The sequence below is a fragment of the Pelophylax lessonae genome (genome assembly GCF_965119305.1).
Source record: "Pelophylax lessonae genome assembly, chromosome: 3".
Taxonomy (NCBI): domain Eukaryota; kingdom Metazoa; phylum Chordata; class Amphibia; order Anura; family Ranidae; genus Pelophylax; species Pelophylax lessonae.
In genome coordinates this window covers 135,415,997-135,433,950 of record NC_138770.1, presented here as the reverse complement: position 1 = coordinate 135,433,950, position 17,954 = coordinate 135,415,997, and the positions used below count along the sequence as shown (strand labels likewise).

General features: G+C 41.7%; 1 protein-coding gene across 1 annotated transcript in view; it reads left to right on the top strand.

Moving 5' to 3' along the window:
- DDX1 (DEAD-box helicase 1) overlaps positions 1-11,513 on the top strand; it is a 94,274-nt gene extending 82,761 nt beyond the window's left edge. The window contains exons 24-26 of the mRNA XM_082252488.1: positions 8,543-8,638; positions 9,998-10,118; positions 11,069-11,513. Coding sequence (XP_082108614.1) covers positions 8,543-8,638; positions 9,998-10,118; positions 11,069-11,199 — 348 coding nt within the window. The 3' untranslated portion in view covers positions 11,200-11,513. The remainder of the gene's footprint in view (positions 1-8,542; positions 8,639-9,997; positions 10,119-11,068) is intronic.
- Positions 11,514-17,954: the final 6,441 nt, after the last annotated feature.

Genomic DNA, 17,954 nt, shown 5'->3' with positions numbered 1-17,954 from the left:
GCTAGAGAGGGAATTGTCTGTTGGCTTCAAAATCTAGCGATAACAGAGCGGGCAGCCATAAGAAAATGGTGAATTAAGCTTTTTTTGATTTGTTTATAGGAGCCCAGTAACATGGAAAGTATGGTTACGTGAGGTTCATTTGGGAATTTGTCCCCTACAAGTTTATCATATAGGTGTAGTATTTTATCCCAAAAAGGGATTATGCGTGGGCATGTGCCCCATATATGTGTCATGGTGCTGATAGCCTGCAAACATCTCCAGCATGTCTCTGGTATGGCAGGATCAATTTTTTGCAGAATAAGTAGGAAAACGATACCATATAGACACAATTCGGTAATTCCTTTCTTAGGTATGCGATGATATAGATAACTTAAAAGAAAACGCCAGTGTTTTGCTTCATTCCTTATCGGTAGATACATTCTCTTCCCGTTTGGAAAGGAATGGTGGTGAAGCTGGATAGGAGGCCTGTAATAGAATCTTGTATATTCGGAATAGCGAATGTTCTGGGTCTGTTAGGTTGGGATAGCAAAGACTCAAAGACTGTCTGTAGTCCATTCAAATTGTCATTGCTCAGCATTCCATCCAGAAAGTGTGTCAATTTGAGTGTTCAAGCCATGCCCCCGAAGGTGTATGAAAAGTTGAGAGTAATCGGGAGAGAGGGATTCATTTTCTAAGTGTATGGTTCTGAAGAGCATTGTCAGATTTTCTCCATAAGAGGAATTTGGAGCTAGTAAAAGACGAAAAGAAGGACGCAAACCCAAATAGCGGGGTCAATGGGCTGGGTCTCGAGGACAACAGTCTTTTGGTTAGGTATTTGTCCCAAATCGGTAGTGTAGCAGAGGTCACAAAAGACTATAGGTCAATAGAGGGTCTGTGTGTTGGATCTGTCAGTAGAAGAGACGTAAGGTCTGGGGATATCGGGTCATTTTTTAATAATTCCATCATTTTACAGATTTATCATGGTACCAGTCAATTACTCTCAGCAGCAGTGATGCTGCATGGAAGTATAGCAAGGGGTGAGGAAGAGCAACACCTCCTCTAAGTTTAGGTAGCACCAAGATATTAGGGAAAATTTGAGGTCTCCTACATTGCCATATAAAGTCAGGAATAGCCCTAATGACCAATGGGAAAAAATCCAGGAACCGCCTGAAAGGTATAAAGAAGTATAGGCAACGCGTACATTTTGACAACATTCATGCGACCAAACCAGGAGATGTTTGGTTTACCATATGGTTTGAGACACGCATTAATTGTACAAGACAAGGGCGTATAATTAAGGTCTACCAAGGTAGATAGGTTAAGTAGGATTTTGGATACCAAGGTATTCAATAGCTTTTTGCTGCCATTTAAATGCAAAATTAGATTGGAGTTGGGATAAAGTAGTCTTGGATAAGGATACGTTAAGGGCCTCAGTTTTGTCATAGTTTACTTTAAAATTGCTTACCAGGCCAAACTCGGTGAACTCTTTGATAATGGCTGGTAAAGTTATATGGGGGTTAGAAACCTAAAAAAGGAGGTCATCTGCATAAAGAGAGAGCTTATGTTGACGTTGGCCAACTGAAAGATCCATGATATTTGGGTTTTTTTGTATGGCTATTGCAAGATGTTCCATTGTGAGTGTATAAAATAAGGGTGATAGGGGGCTTCCCTGCCGGGTTTAGTTTCATATCCGACTTGGGTCTGAGAGCAAGCCATTGGAGCGAATCCTCGCTGTAGGGTTTTTATAGAGAGCTTGAATCCTACACAACATGTTGAATCCAAGGCCCACTTGCTGTAGCTTACCCTCAAGGAATTGCCAATGAACCCATTTCAAAAACTTTTCAGCTTCGACCAATATCAAGCAAGCTGGGATTGACCTTTTTGGGCATACTCCATCAGGGTATTTGTTTTAAGAATATTATCCCTTCCCTTTCTTGGGAATAAACCCCACCTGGTCAAGATGGAATAGGCTAGATATAAGTGGCGTAAGACGGTTTGCCAGTAATTCAGAGTATAGGCGAATGTCAAAATCGATTAGCGATATAGGGCGATAGCTACCGCAAAGCGTAGGATCTTTACCAATCTTAGGTAGGACCACGATATTAGCTTCAAGGGCTTGTCTTGGGAAAGGGTAATCATAGGAGATAGCATTAAATGTTTTTGCAAGTAGTGGTAGGAAGGAGTCCTGAAAGGATTTATAAAAGCGAGCCGAATATCCATCCGTACCTGGGCTTTTATTAATCTTAAGAGAGGAAACCGCAATTGCTAGCTCCTCTAGAAATGGTCGTTCAAGATCCTGTACCACTGACGGAGGAGCGGTCGGGAGTGTTGTAGAGGTAAAATACTCATCTATGTTAGACTGAAAACATTTTGGTGTAATAGTAGAAGGGCATGTAGGTACGTTATACAGTGTGGCATAAAATGAACGAAAGAGGTCATTAATGTCCTTATCATGATGAACCATTTGGCTTTCAGGACGGTTAAGCTTAGGGATAGCGGCAAGGCAATTTTTGGCATGAACGGCTCTAGCCAACATCCTACCTGGCTTGTTAGCCTCAACATAGAAGAGCTTGCGTAGTTTCTCTGATGGAAAGGGTTTTCTGTTCAAAAAGGTGTAGTCATTTCACGTCTAGCATCGGATAATGCCAGTTGTGTGGTCGGGGATTGGTTACGTTTATGGGATCGTTCCAAGTCAGCAATGCCAAGTGAAAGCTCTTTAACTTGAGCAAGACAAGTTCACTTGAGTCTCACTCAAATATAGAAGAGGGAAAGCAAGATACAAGACAAGATTGGGAGTCTGGAGCAAAGTAAATGACAAAAAAGGAGAAAACTAGGAGTAAGAAGAAAAGATGCTAATATAGGCTCTAGCACAACTTTCGTACCCTAAAATGGGATGGCTACAGCCAGCAGGATTCTGTCTGTCTCGAAAATTTGAAACAGGCAGAAGCTCGGATTTCATTGTGGGAAGAAGGACTAAACACTTAGCAAAATATAAATGCAGCGCACATACTGTAAAATGTAATGAATGAAAAGGTCCACCCGATTCCAGGATGGCTAGGATCAAAAACACCAACCAGGTATTCCAAAAAACTCAGGCAGCATATAACTGCAAAATTAACATAACTCGGGTATTGTGGATTCACTTGAGGAGCATCCCGGGAGGGAAGAGTAAAAGAACCTTAAAAAAAAAAAAACAGTATGTCCCGCAAGAGGGCCCAACTATGTTGGATGACAACCAACATTAAACGTGTCGGAGAAGAAAAAATAACCTCCCGTTTTGATATTAAGGGGGAGTGAAATGGAGTCTACCCACCCAGGGTCCACATGGAATCCACACATATAAAGACAATTCAGAGTACTGAGAAATTGACATATGTCAATCTTGAGAACTTGCAACCACATGGGGGACCAGAGAAATGTATAAGCAGTAAGAAAAAGAAAAAAAAAAAAAATAGTACACAGCCCACATCAGTGAATGTTGGCAAACAAAGGAAAAAAAACACATATAAAGCGGTATCAAAGATGCAACACTGGTAGATCTCTGTACATCACATGAATCAAATGAGCAATAGAGTAACCGTGGCCATGAACAGACGATGGTGGAAAGGTGTGTCGTTCATAGACAGTAGCCGTTTCCAATGACAAGAAATCTTAAAGGATATTCAAAGAAGTTGTGAAAATCATTGGAGCAACCGATTAGAAGAAGCCGCAATGGTCCATTCATGGCTCTCTAGACAGCAGACCAGGATCTGGAACTACTTCGGGTTGAGGGAGTGGGGGTACGCTGAGAACCACATTCAGTGCCAGCCAATCAGGCAAGTCAATAGGTTTGATGTCAAGAAAGCGGAAAACATCCGGTAGTTGCCGGGGGTCATTTAGGAAGATACTGTCATTGTGTGGGTGAATAGTAAGGCTAAAAGGGTAGCTTCATACATACAGTTGTGTTCAAAATTATTCAACCCCCACTGAAATTGATTGTTTTGGCCAGTTTGACATTGATTTTGATCATTCAGTCATCCTGCTTACAATTAAATCAAAGAGGTACGTGTAGGTCAGACAAATATAACATAACATTTATAATGAAATACCCACAAATGTCTTTTCTGTGCTCACATCATTATCAGTTTTATTCAACCCCCAAGTGACATTCAATCTTAGTACAACATCCTTTTACAGTTATAACCGCTTTTAAACGTGAAGCATAGCTTGACACAAGTGTCTTGCAGCGATCTACGGGTATCTTCGCCCATTCGTCATGGGCAAAAGCCTCCAGTTCAGTCACATTCTTAGGCTTGTGCACTGCAACTGCTTTCTTTAAGTCCCACCAGTGATTCTCAATCGGATTTAAGTCTGGTGACTGTGATGGCCACTCCAAAATGTTCCAGCCTTTAATCTGCAACTATGCTCTAGTGCAGTGGTCCTCAACTCCGGTCCTCAGGGCCCACTAACAGGCCAGATTTTAAGTATTACCTTGGGGAGATGCAGACTAGAGCACTGCAATCACTGAGCAGCAAATGATATCACCTGGGATGTATTTCAGTTTTCTTGCAAACCTGGCCTGTTAGTGGGCCCTGAGGACCAGGGTTGAGGACCAGGGCTCTAGTGGACTTGGAGGTATGCTTGGGATCATTGTCCTGTTGAAAGGTCCAACGACTCCCAAGCCTCAGGTTTGTGACGGACTGCATCACATTGTCATCCAATATCTCCTGGTACTGAAGAGAATTCATGGTACCTTGCACACGCTGAAGCTTCCCTGTACCTGCAGAAGCAAAACAGCCCCAAAGCATGATTGACCCCCCGCCATGCTTCACAGTAGGCAAGGTGTTCTTTTCTTCATAGGCCTTGTTCTTCCTCCTCCAAACATAGCGTTGATCCATGGGCCCAAACAGTTCTAATTTTGTTTCATCAGTCCACAGAACACTATCCCAAAACTTCTATGGTTTGTCCACATGACTTTTGGCATACTGCAGTCGACTCTTCTTATTCTTTGGAGACAGCAAGGGGGTGCACCTGGGAGTTCTGGCATGGAGGCCTTCATTACGCAGTGTGCGCCGTATTGTCTGAGCGGAAACTTCAGTACCCACATCTGACAAATCTTTTCTCAGTTCCTCAGCAGTCACACGGGGACTTTTCTTCACTCTACACTTCAGGTAGTGCACAGCAGTCTAAGTCAGCATCTTCTTTCTGCCACGACCAGGTAGCGTTTGAACAGGGCCCTTTGCCTTGAATTTGCGAATGATGCTTCCTATGGTGTCTCTTGGAATGTTTAACATCTATGCAATCTTCTTATATCCATTGCCCTTCCTGTGAAGAGTAATCACCTCTTCTCTTGTCTTCCATGACCATTCTCTTGACTTCACCATGTTTGTAACCACACCAGTAAATGTCTAGAAGGAGCTGAGTATCACAGTCATTTTAAAGCTGCCTAATTGGTGCTTATTAGGCTTTATTGCTGCTCCCTGACCTCCACAGGTGTTTTCAATACCTGATTGAAAACACTTCAATGAACCTCTGTTCTTCAGAGTGGTAGTCTTTAAGGGGTTGAATAATTGTCAATGAAGAATTCACAAAAGAAACATTTACTACTGTATTACAAAACCAATTGATGTCATTTTATATGCATATGGTTCTTTAAAAAGTCCTTGTAGGATTTCATTCTGAATACAATTATAAATGTACACTAAATTCCCTAAACCCTTTACAGCATTGGGGGGTTGAATAATTTTGAACACAACTGTATGTTCCCCCACAGTCTGATTTTATCCAGCAGAGGTTTCACTTGGCGCCTCAAGGACAGAGTTCTTCGACAAAAGTCGGGGAGAAGCTGGATAGTAGTGTCATCAAATTGAACCGGTCACCTGTTCTAGGCCCGCCGCATGATCTCTTCTTTCAAAAGGAAGAAATGCACCCTGCATAATACATCTCCCTGTTGGGTGCGTTCATTACCACCAGGGACGTTGACTTTGTGCACCCTTTTAAGCTCAATAGGTGAAGAGACAGGCCTATCCAATATATTATTAAAGATGCTGATGACATTGACTGGTGTCGTCATACTGAAACAAAGCTTTGGCCCAAACTTGAACAAGCTTAATGCGACATGCTCCTTAGTGCCACCATACACTACCATACTCTGTGAAACTCCATCCCTTTATTGGTCACATGATCAAAACCTGCCCGAAATTGTTCGCACAACTCTCACTTACCCAGACGCACTCGCAAACTGACGCCCGGGTTGGGGAACCCCCAGTTTACCCCGGGTTACCAAGACAAAACATTCAGACTTTGATGGAATCTGTTTGTTTCCAAGCTTCGCATATTTTAACACCATCTGGCTGGCCTATGCTCAATAACCTCATGGACTTCTCAGGCCCTACCGCCTAGATTTCTGGAGGGCACTACAACTCCAATTCTTGAACTCACTGCCAGCCCCCAGCGAACACGACTCACAACTTACACCTTTTGAAGAAATCTTCTCAGGACGGAATACTAGCACAAGCGTTGTCCAAAACTTACGCAGTGTTTATCACACCCCAGGGGTCGCGCCAACCCCCATTTTTAGCTAAGAGGGAACGGGACTTAGACTGTGTCTTTTAACCCAGATAAAAAAAAAAACACATTCAGTTTACCTTTACATCCTCCATCTGTACGAAAATTCAAGAAACCAACTTCAAACTTCTAACAAAATGGTACTGCACACCATCTAGGCTGTGAAGGTTTATCCCCACACTTAAAGATCAATTCTGGAGATGCCGGGAGGGAAGGGGGACGCTCCTACATGTTTTTTGGTCGTGCCCTAAACTAGAGAAATTCTGGAAGTCATTGCGTAACATATCTCGGGTTTATAGACCGACCGCTCCCCAATGACCCTGCTCTCTTCCTTCTCTATGCCTCTAACATCCCAGTCCAGATCTATAAAAATTTTGTCATCCCCCACCTTCTAAATTCTGCCAAAAAGTGCATTCCTCTTAAATGGAAAAGCCTACAAGCTCTGAATGTCAGCATGTGGCTCAAAAAGGTAGAGGAAATAAGATGGAAAACCTTGTTCTCAACACACGTCACCAACATGAACGGTACACCAAGACTTGGTGTCAGTGGAACTTGTTTGTCCTCTCTGAAGGCAGCTCTTTAATGGTGATAACTCTGAGTAGACCTCTGGTTGTGATTGCAGTTACGATAGACATGATCCACCGCTTTGTCCATGCCAACCCTTTTGATTGTCTAAATAATTATGTTGTAGACGCAGATGGGTTAGAGCAGCTTGATGTTTATGCAGGTTTTCCCGGGCATTCAGCCTTTGTAGAATAGTCTCTGTCTGTTGAAAGAGTGTTCACTGTAGTCTCAAGAACTTGTACAGTTTGGGTCACATTGGTAATATCTTGCCTGAGGAATGATTCAAGCCTAGCTGCAATGTTTTCCATGTCCTGTCTTGTGGGGAGGGAGAGCAGGATAGTCGACACTGCATGTGGAGCAGACATGTCCCTACTGCTGCTACCTGACAGGCTAGGTTGCGAGGGACTAGCAGGTGCCTCATCCCTTAGGAGAGCAGATACTCCAGAGAGACTGGATCTTGATGGGGATTAAGCTCTGACAGCAGCAGGTGAGGGAGAAGGAGAGCCGCCTACCTGCGGAGCCGCGCTGTGCCTCGTGGCTGTTCCCGGCGCCATCTTGTCTCGGTAGGCCAAGCGGGTCCGCGGTGTTCCAGGGGGGAAAGAAGTGCTGTATGTTGGCAGATCATGTTTTTTTTTTTTTTTTTTTTTTTTTTTTTTTTTGTTTTTTATTGGTTGAGCTAGATGGACTTTTTCTTTTTTTTTTTTTTCAACATGACTAACTATGTACCGCTATGTTTCCTCTGCTTCAGTCTGTGCTTGGACATGAATTAAGCAGGTGGAAACGGATGGCAAACTCTGCCTTTGAAGCGGCTTGGTGCGGAGTGTGAAGAAGTGTGTCTTCACGCTACCATAGCTTAGCCACGCCCCTACAATTAGTATTTTTAAAAAGAAACTAATGATGGCAGCCAGCATATCTTTCTCTGTGTGGGTTGCATTTTAAATACACTCTCTTAAATAGCAGTTTTCCTTTCGTATGATCACTTACTGTAAGGATAAAATAAACCTTTGTTAGACTATCCTACAGATGCATGCACATATCAGTATTTAATCCAATACATTGGTTTCTGCTCCCATTCAGATTAAATTATTGGGAACCAGAGAATTAGGTGACCTAGTCAGGATCATTAGAGAAGAATTTACATCTGGGAGCATAGTTTGATCCTTTTATCTGAATGCTGTACTTATAAAATAAAGCTGTTTGATCAGATTGAGTAGGTCCAGCACTTGACAAAATAAAGTTGAAGTTTTTTATGCTTAAAAAAAAAATAAAAATAAATATCTAATAGAAATGCATTCACCCATTAAGCACACCATTGACATTGCCCTGCTGAAACCTGTCCCCTTTCTTCTAAGTATATGGTTTAGTCCATCCTTGATTAGCATGAAACAAAGTTCTGTGTTTGAACATCTTTATGTAGGTGTGATCACTTATCGCCTCCTTTTTCTACCCATAGGTTTGGTATCATGTGTGCAGCAGTCGTGGTAAAGGTTGTTATAATACCAGGCTGAAGGACGAAGGCGGCTGTACCATATGGTACAATGAGATGCAGGTATGTTCCACAAGACCTTCTATCAGCTACAATACGAGTCTCGTTTGGGCATATGTTGGATTCACACAGACTCATAGAACATAAAAAGTTTGTTGGGAACAAGGAGACACAGGTGCAGTGTGTACAGCCCACTGCCAGCAGCCTTTCAAAATCTATGACTACCCAGAAGTGTGGTGGCTGTATGCAGCTGAATGCTGGTCTGACCGGTACTTTAATTTAAAGTGGAACTTCACACATAACTTGATAAAAAATAATGTTCTTTAGCAAGGAACATACATTCCACATTAATAATTATGCTACCAAAATGAGTGTGTGCAGTAAATTGCCTCCAGAATTGTTCCGGTTTCTTCTTTCTGGAGGCTGCCATTTTGCTGAAGCCCAAAGCCATAAAGCAGACCTAAACCCATTGATTTAACAGTTTAAGAAAAGTTACATTCATGGAATGCCAGAATTGCTAACTGTCACATGTGCTTGTTTCCTCAACCAAACGAATGGCTGGTGTCGTAACTGATCACATGTCCAGCATCGTGGCGGTTGCAGATCAAGCAGAAGCAGCTTCCCTGGCTGTAAAGGATAGGAGGATTTACTTCTGCTTTAAGGCTGTAAGCAGATCCGCCTCTACAAACTCAGCAGAGCCTAAACATTCCCAAAAAAAGGAGAGCAAGTGCAGAGCAGGATGAGACTGTGCATTACTGGATTTTAAACAGTATAGACACACATTTTTCATGTTTTACATAGCTATACATTCACAAGGGGCCAGCCTGAAGTCATCTAGCAGGACCTCATTTTTTTTTTTTTTACTAAAGTTCCACTTTAAGACCATATGAGTTTAGGGACATATGCCCCAAACACAGGCATTTTGTGTTTTTGGAGACCTACATCTCTAAACACACCCTATTAAACATGAGCACCACTCAGGAGTTGGTGTTCAGCTGTGTTTTTAAGCCTACCATTGATTTTGACAGGCTTTTGGCAGCAGGCTGTACACTGCACTTGTGCCTCCCTCCCACCCCCCCATTGTCCAGTTTTTATGCTCTGTGAGCTAAACCCCATCGTGTGCATGTGCCCTTAAGGAGGACTTCAGGTTTATAGATAAGCGGGACTGATGTGTGCCTTTTTATTAACCCAATATATTCATCTCAATGTTCTGAATTTGATTTTCAGTAAGACATTATCTGCAAAAAAAAAATATTTCATAGATTTTCAGTTTTCCAGTAAATTTGCTTCCTGCACTTTTTTTGTATTCTCTAATGTAAAAAATTCCATATCTTCCTGTAATGCAATATTAATCCTTACTGTGCTAAATACATCCCCGGACAGTAGCTGGCACTGATCTGTGTACCTGTAATTCCTCTGCAGCTGCTGTCAGAAATTGAAGAGCACCTGACTTGCACCATATCACATGTAGAGCCTGATATGAAGGTTCCTTTGGATGAATTTGATGGAAAAGTAGTGTATGGACAACGGAGAGCTACTGGTGGTAAGTCTGGCTGTAGTTTTCATTCATTAGGCGGTTGTATTCTATTACATATGAGGCCATATTGTGTGGTTATGTAAATAGAGTAATGTGGCATCCCACAATTCAAAAATAAGTGTGTGTCTATAGGTCATGCTGAAAACTGAGAGCTACACTGATTTCTTAACACTAAGACGTGCGGCTGGAGGTCCTCTATGTGGGACTTTTGGAAACAAAAATAAGCTTGGCCCACCTGCCCTAGCGTTAAACTGACCCCAATACTTACCTCTCCTTCACCCAAACCCTAAAACATAACTCCCTCAAGTAAACCTTAGTAGTGAACTTTGCGTCAGGCATTTGGCCAACGTTTACATAAAAAAATCAGCACAAGGGATATTACTTACCTTCAATGTAATGTGTCCCTTTCTGGTTTAGCAGAAATCCCCTCCTCCTCCAGTGCCGCCCCCCCCCCCAATCTGCCACTGTAATTTTCCGGTGCTTAGAACTGAGGGAGCTTTGACAGGCGTTAATCAAGAGTGCGCATCTATGCCCTTCCTTTTCTTCCAGCTCCTCCATTCAGAGAAGTAATTGCTACAGCTTCTATGAATGAAAAACAGTTTATGAATGGAGGACATGGACCTTTTAATCATCCACCCATCCTGCATTTATAAGTCACATTTCATTCATAAAAGCTGTACTACTGACTTCTATGAATGCTGGAGCTGGTGAGTTGAAGGTGACTTGCAGTGGTGACCCAGGAGAGGAAGCTGAGGTGACTTATAAACCTGCACATATACTACAAAATGTAAGTTTATGGATTGAAGTGTTTCATTTTGGATTTTGATAAACGGTGTCACACTAGGGCGCATGTGCGCTCTCTTTTCATTTTATGTACTGCAGCCATGCCCATACAGACATTGTTTGTTCCTTCTACTAGAGCCATTTCACACTGGAGCCTATTTCTTTCTTTGCAGGTGGACTCTACAAAGGGCATGTAGAACTCTTGGCGCCTACTGTACAAGAGCTGGCTTCTTTGGAGAAAGAGGCCCAGACCTCCTTCTTACACCTGAGCTATCTGCCCAACCAGCTCTTCAGAACCTTCTAAGCCTCTGTGGTGTTAATGATTGTCCACTTCAATGGAGAGACCCATTGGGTAGAGCTTCTCATGCAGCATGAAACATCAAACTGAACAACGGTCACTACACCTGGAGCTGCACTTATACCCATCTAGGAATTAAGCAAATATGGACACTAGTTTATTTCCTCGTGTTTTTTTTTTTTTCATGATTGGTCTTTGTTTTCTTCTATACCAGCTAATGCTTGGTATTAAGTGATGAGATACATCAGAGTTTCCTTTTACCTGGTAATGATGTTTGACAGTGCGTTTGTGCATGCTGTAGCAATAAAAATACAAATCTACATGAAAACTCTTTTCATCTTATGATTGGTAAATATAACCGTACTGCTGAAGAATCCAGAACTACACGCTATAGGTCTTCATTGTGCGATTGCTGATTTCCTCTTTCTGCTAAACTGTCTATAGAAACAGGTGCAGAATGTAATGCAAGAATACAGAAACAAAATTTGCAGGATATACTGTCTGTATATATTAACAATTGAATAGGAAAATTGGGGCTTTAAATGGTGCAAAAACAAACAAAAAAATATATGTAAAAATACACTTGAGTGTATTGGATCAATTGCCTAATCCTATGTAAAAAGTATTTTTTGATGTTTTTACAAATCTGTATTAATAACATTTACAGTTTTTACATCTATTTTTTTCTGTTTTTGCACCGTTTAAAGCCCCGATTTTCCTATTCAATTGTTCATGTTTACACAAGGGGTGTGGTGCTAAATGACCTCCAGACACCCCTATCTTCCTTTTGTCTGTATATAGTTAACTCAGTGAAAGTCTCACTTTTTCTGTTTTTACATGTGTGTACTTTGCTATAAAAAGGAAAAAAGTTGTTGGATGTCTAAATACACCGCTCTCAACTGCTTAGTCGAAGATATAAATTTGCCTTTATTTTATTATAATAAATAAAAGAATCCCCGAAACCCTTTCAGTCGATGACCGCACTGGGGATTGGTGATTGGACACCGGGACAGCCAGAGGTGTCAGATGTGGTTGGGAAATGAGTCCTTAGCCTTGTGTAGTCTTCATATCACAACATGGGGATTCCCCTCTTCAATCCTGGTGGCTGAATGGAGCAGTGAAATAACAAATAAAAGGAAAGTATATGTATGTGGATGGGCTGCTTTTTAAGTAAACCTGTTGCTTCGCTCTGCATGGACAATGCACAGATTGGTTTTGAGATCTGCTAGTATTACATTTGCATCTGAATGAGGTAGGCCTTAAAGGGGAAGTGTGGAAAATGTAAAAAAAAAAAAAAATACCTGTATGGCTACAGCATCAGTCCTCCACCGGCTTGGAGACCGAGAACTGAGTGATCACATGACTGCTCAGTTCTTGGTCTTCACTGAGTAGAGAGCAGTGACTGTCTATCACTGTTTTCTGCTCTGGCCCTCCAGCACTCACTGGAGCACAGGTCTGTTGGGGGGCGACTGGCTTTCAGTAGCAATTTGAGAGGCTGAGTCCAGGGCCGGTCAGGCATCTGGGTGGATCCTGACTTTAAAATCTGGGAACGGTACTGTAAGGTCAGCCAACAGCAATACTTCTATTTTTAAAGTGTATGTATATCCCCATTTTTTTATTTTTATTTAAATGGTAACCAGGAAGCTGGCAAATCTACTCATCAGGGAGCCGCAAGTAAAAACGTTTTGGGGAGGGGGCTCAGATCCTTCCAATACGCCTTCCCTAATTTTTGGCTATACATACACTTTAATGCACCAAGAAGACACTATCCTAGCGGTCAGGTGGACAATTGTCCCTTATGTTAATGCATGTACCTGTATGTGTGTAAGATGAGTGAATTGTGTAGTTGTGATAAGGTTATTAGGAAGCAATGTTGGTTAGATGTTGGTGGGTTAAGAAAGGAAAAAAAGTAACGCACTAAATTAAAATCAGTGTGGCTAATTGGGCACAAAATACCATGGACATGTACAAGGCTCAAGGAACCTGTCTAGGTGTTAATTTGTTCAGTCGGCAGGCTGAATAAAAAAATAACAGATTCCCCAAATCCACCGAATGGGACGGGATATTTTCTGCCATTTTGCGACATGCGTATGCCCCAGTATGGCTGCCTTTGCAGTTTAGGGGGCACAGTTGGGTCATGTAAATTTGACAAAGATGGGTTTTTGTATCACAAAGAAGACAGATGAGCAGTTTTTCATCTTTTTTTCTTTTCAAGTTCCTTTTACCTAGAAGGAGCAATGTTCCCTTTTTGCTCCATATTAAAATGTTCCCGATTTTTGTATTGATTAAATACTATTTATGAACAGTTTATAATGAATACAGTTTAAATACTATTTGATTTCCTTTGCTTCTTTACAATGCCACACGTCATAATGTATTACTGCACAGCTTTAAAAAAATGTATTGTAAATAGAAGACAAATAAGCGTTTATTGCTTTCCATAGGCTGGAACCTGTGTGTGGGATTTGGCTACATGTTAACGCTGTCTTGGAGCCATCTCTTCCATACAAGTAAATGGGAAGTGATGTTTGGCCTACTTTCAGAGCTCTGCTGATGTTGCCATGGCAACGTAGCTTTGTTTATCCTAGAGGATTGTCAACAAGTAGCCATAAAAGGGCCAATCCCTTTCCAGCGTTGTGACCCAGCCTCACAAATGTACAGTATAATCACATAGAATGTAGAAGAGTGATGGCAGAAATTGTGCTCCATTGAGCCTACTCCTTGTTAGATGTTATATATAGAATATAGATCTAGGTTTGTTCCAAGCATGTTTAAATCCACTTACTGTTGACTGACCCGCTACTCACATCAACTACTCTTTTAGTAAAATATTACTTCCTAAGGTTACTTTTGAACTTTCCTCCTACTAGTTTGAGGTCATGTTCCCATGTTCTTGATCTTGGCTTCATATTGAAAATCCTGTCCTCCTGAACCTTATTCACCCCCTTCGTATAATTTTTCTTCAACACTGTATTTATTAAAATACAAATAAAGGCAACACTTTTAGAGGAGAGGGATTAGAAAGAAATTAAAACTGACAAGCAGTCTGTGCCCTCGTTGGGGAGATTCAACCTCTCGATTTGTCATTTTTACTATTATCAAAGTGAAAGTAAAAGAAAATCCCAATTTTGGGTTGTACCCCAAAAAAATTAATAGAGGGAAAATCTTCCAATGGGAGCACTGGGTCTTGTAACCTGGGGATCCCCAGCACATTCCCTTAACCACTTTACCACCGGCCACTGTGCTGCTACTGCGGCACAGTGGCTCGTTATCGTCCAGCGACGTAGACCTACGTCGCTGGACTCCTCCCCCTGTAGGCGGTGCTCGCGCGCCGCCGGAGGCGCGCTCCCGCTGTTTTCATTCATGCAGCGATCGCCGCCGCTCTTCCCCGATCGTTGGGGAATCTAGTTTGGAGATCCGCCCGCCTGTGTAAACAGAGCGGGCGGATCTCCTAAGTGACAGGGAGTGACAGATCGGAGTGTTCAGCATAGCTGAACATGCGATCTGTCCCTGGCTCACTCAAGTCACCTCCCCCCCCACACGTTAGTAAGCACCAGGCATACATTAACCCCTCCCTCTCCAATAAAATTAACCCCTTCCCTGCCAGTGTCATTTTTACAGTAACAGTGCATATATATAGCACTGATTACTGCAGTAATGTCACTGGCAGAGGCGTACCTAGAGCCTTCAGGGCCCCGATGCAAGAAACCATGAAGGGCCCCCCAGTCCCCTGGCCGGGACCCTTCCCTTCAAGCCCGGGGCTCTTCCCACTAATCCTGGGGCTCTCGTTGCATGGCCTTTTATTATGGTCCCGCAGCAGGATCCTTTCACAAGTTCTGCAGTGGGCCCCCTTCCTGCAATCTTGGGGCCTCCCCACAGTGGTGCAATGCCAGGGCCCGGTCGCAAGTGTGACCTTTGAGATCCTGGAAGTTCACCCACTGGTTTGCTACCGGGCCCCCTGGAGCATGGGGCCCGGTAGCAGTTGCAACCCCTGTAGTTACGCCCCTGGTCACTGGTACCCCCAAAAGTGTCAAAAATGTCAGTCAAGGGTCCGATCTGTCCGCCGCAATGTCGCAGTCCCGCAAAAAAAAATCGCAGATCGCCGCCATTACTCGTTAAAAAAAAAAAAAAAATGACAAATCTTTCCCTTAGTAAACGCAATAACTTTTGGGCAAACCAATCAAAATATGCTTATTGTGATTTTTTTTTTTTCTACCAAACATAGGTAGCAGAAAACAAATTGCCCAAAAATTTTAAAAAAATTTGATTTTTACATATTTTTTGGGAGGAATTTCATATAAAAAAATGTTTGAAATATTGTTATTTTTTCAAAATAAACGCTCTTTTTTTGTTTATAGCGCAAAAAGTAAAAATCACACAGGTGATCAAATACCACCAAAAGAAAGCTCTGTTTGTGGGAAAAAAAAGGACGTAAATTTTGTTTGGGTACGGCGTCGCACGACAGCGCAATTGTCGGTTAAATTCGCACAGCGCCGAATCGCAAAAAGTGGCCTGGACGTAAGACAGTAAAATCCTCCGGTGGTAAAGTGGTTAATTTGCAGGGATTTCCTCACTTCCTTGGCTATGGGACAGGAAGTGAAGGGAAATCTCCACAATAAAACACAGATGGTGAAAAAAACAGGGTATTTTCCTCCCTTTATCCAAAATGAAAAAAAAAAAAATGTGGCCACAGTTCTACTTAATTTAGAAGTATACTTCATCCCTCAGACTTGCCATTACTTTTGTTGCCTGTTTGTGGACTTGTTCTCTCTTATCAATATCATTTTGTAAGTGAGGTCTCCAGAACTAGACACAGTATTCTGAAGTATAGCTAAAGATCTATTGGGAATAAAATCCAGCACATCCCTTAATAAAAATAGTACATACAAAAACACTGTCTAGGCACACATATAACCCTTTATTGCCCTAGATGTTTAACCCCTTCCCAGCCACTATCATTAGTACAGTGACTGTGCATACTTTTAGACCTGATCACTGTGTCACTGGTTCCCACAAAGTGTTAAAAGTGTAAGTTAGTGTCAGATTATTCTCTGCAATATGGCAGTCCTGCTATAAGTTGCTGATCACCACCATTACATTAATAAAAAAAAATTACAGTATATATACACCATAGTTTGTAGACGCTATACCTTTTGCGCAAATCAATCCATATACGGTTATTGGGATTTTTTTTTAACAAAAATATGTAGCAGAATACATATTGGCTTAAATTTTATAAAGAAATTAGATTTTTTTTTTACATTTTTTTTATTGAATATTTTTTTTGTTTATAGCGCAAAAAATAAACCAAGAGGTGATCAAATCCCACCAAACTAAAGCTCTATTTGTGGGGAAAAAAAGATAATATATTTAATTTATGTACAGCGTTGCATGACCGTGCAATTATCAGTTAAATATCCGTGCCATATAGAAAAAAAATCGGCCTGGTCATGAAGAGGGGTATATCTTACAGAGGTCAAGTGGATATACAGGAATCAGGTCTTCCTTTCTCCTGCTGGTGATCCCTCTCGTCTATATGGTAGAATTAAGACCATATGGGCGGCAGTGGTGTAGTGGTTATCTCTTTCACCGAGCAGCAAGAGGGTCACTGGTTCGAATCCCAACCACAACACTACCTGCCTGGAGTTTGCATGTTCTCCCTGTGCCTGCATGGGTTTCCTCTGGGTACTCCGGTTTCCTCCCACACTCCAAAGACATGCTGGTAGGTTAACTGGATCCTATATAAAATTGGCCCTACTATGTATGTATGAATGTGAGTTAGGGACCTTAGATTGTACGCTCCTTGAGGGCAGGGACTGATGTGAATGTGTAATGTATATGTAAAGCGCTGCGTAAATTGACAGCGCTATATAAGTACCTGAAATAAAATAAAAAATAAATCTTCTTCCTGGAAGGGATCCCTCTAGTGATAATTACAAATCTTTGTAGAGCAATAGGACCACTGCTGATCCCTCCAGTGATACCTAAAGAGCTATATCAGGCTCTTTTCACACTTGTGCGACCTAAAATGTTCGATTTTGACTGGACTTGAAGCAATGCCTGTGTAATCTTGAGGTCTATGGACCTAAAAACGCATCAATGTCAGACCAAAGTAGTGTACTGACTAGTCTGAGTCATTGCAACTTGAAGTCACTGAGATATGAATGATACTCATTGGAAATCATGGAGTACAACTTGTACAGGAGTGTGAAAGGGTCCTAAGAGAATTTAGGACCTCCTTCCTCCTGTTGATGAACCTTGTATTGATAATTAAAGCTCTATATAGCTGAAGTAGCACTCCCTGCTGGTGATCCCTCTAGTAATGCCCCCTTTAAAATTATACGTGTCACATTTCTTTCATCAAGGTCTATTCTAAAAGATCAAAGGAAAAAGGAAGAGTAATCCCCCCAAAAAAAGACTAATTAAAAGAAACTAAAGGATTTACTAATTACCTTTATGCAAAGGTATTTTTACCTGCAGGTCTTGTGTGTCTTTATTACCTTTACCACATGATGGCGCTGATAATCCATTCTTACTGTTCCAGTTCATAGTGTCTGTGTTTTTGCATTCTGGTGTCTGGAAAAATTCAGACTGGTTTTCCAGACCTTTCTAGTTATTTGCTCAGTAATAGGCTAAATTTTGTGTGTTGTCAAAAATGTACTTGGTAAGTATTTACTTGATTATTTAGATTGATTCAGTGCTTTCTGATCTTTTTTTAAGTTTGCGTGGGCCTATATTGTATAAGTTTGTGTATGTATATA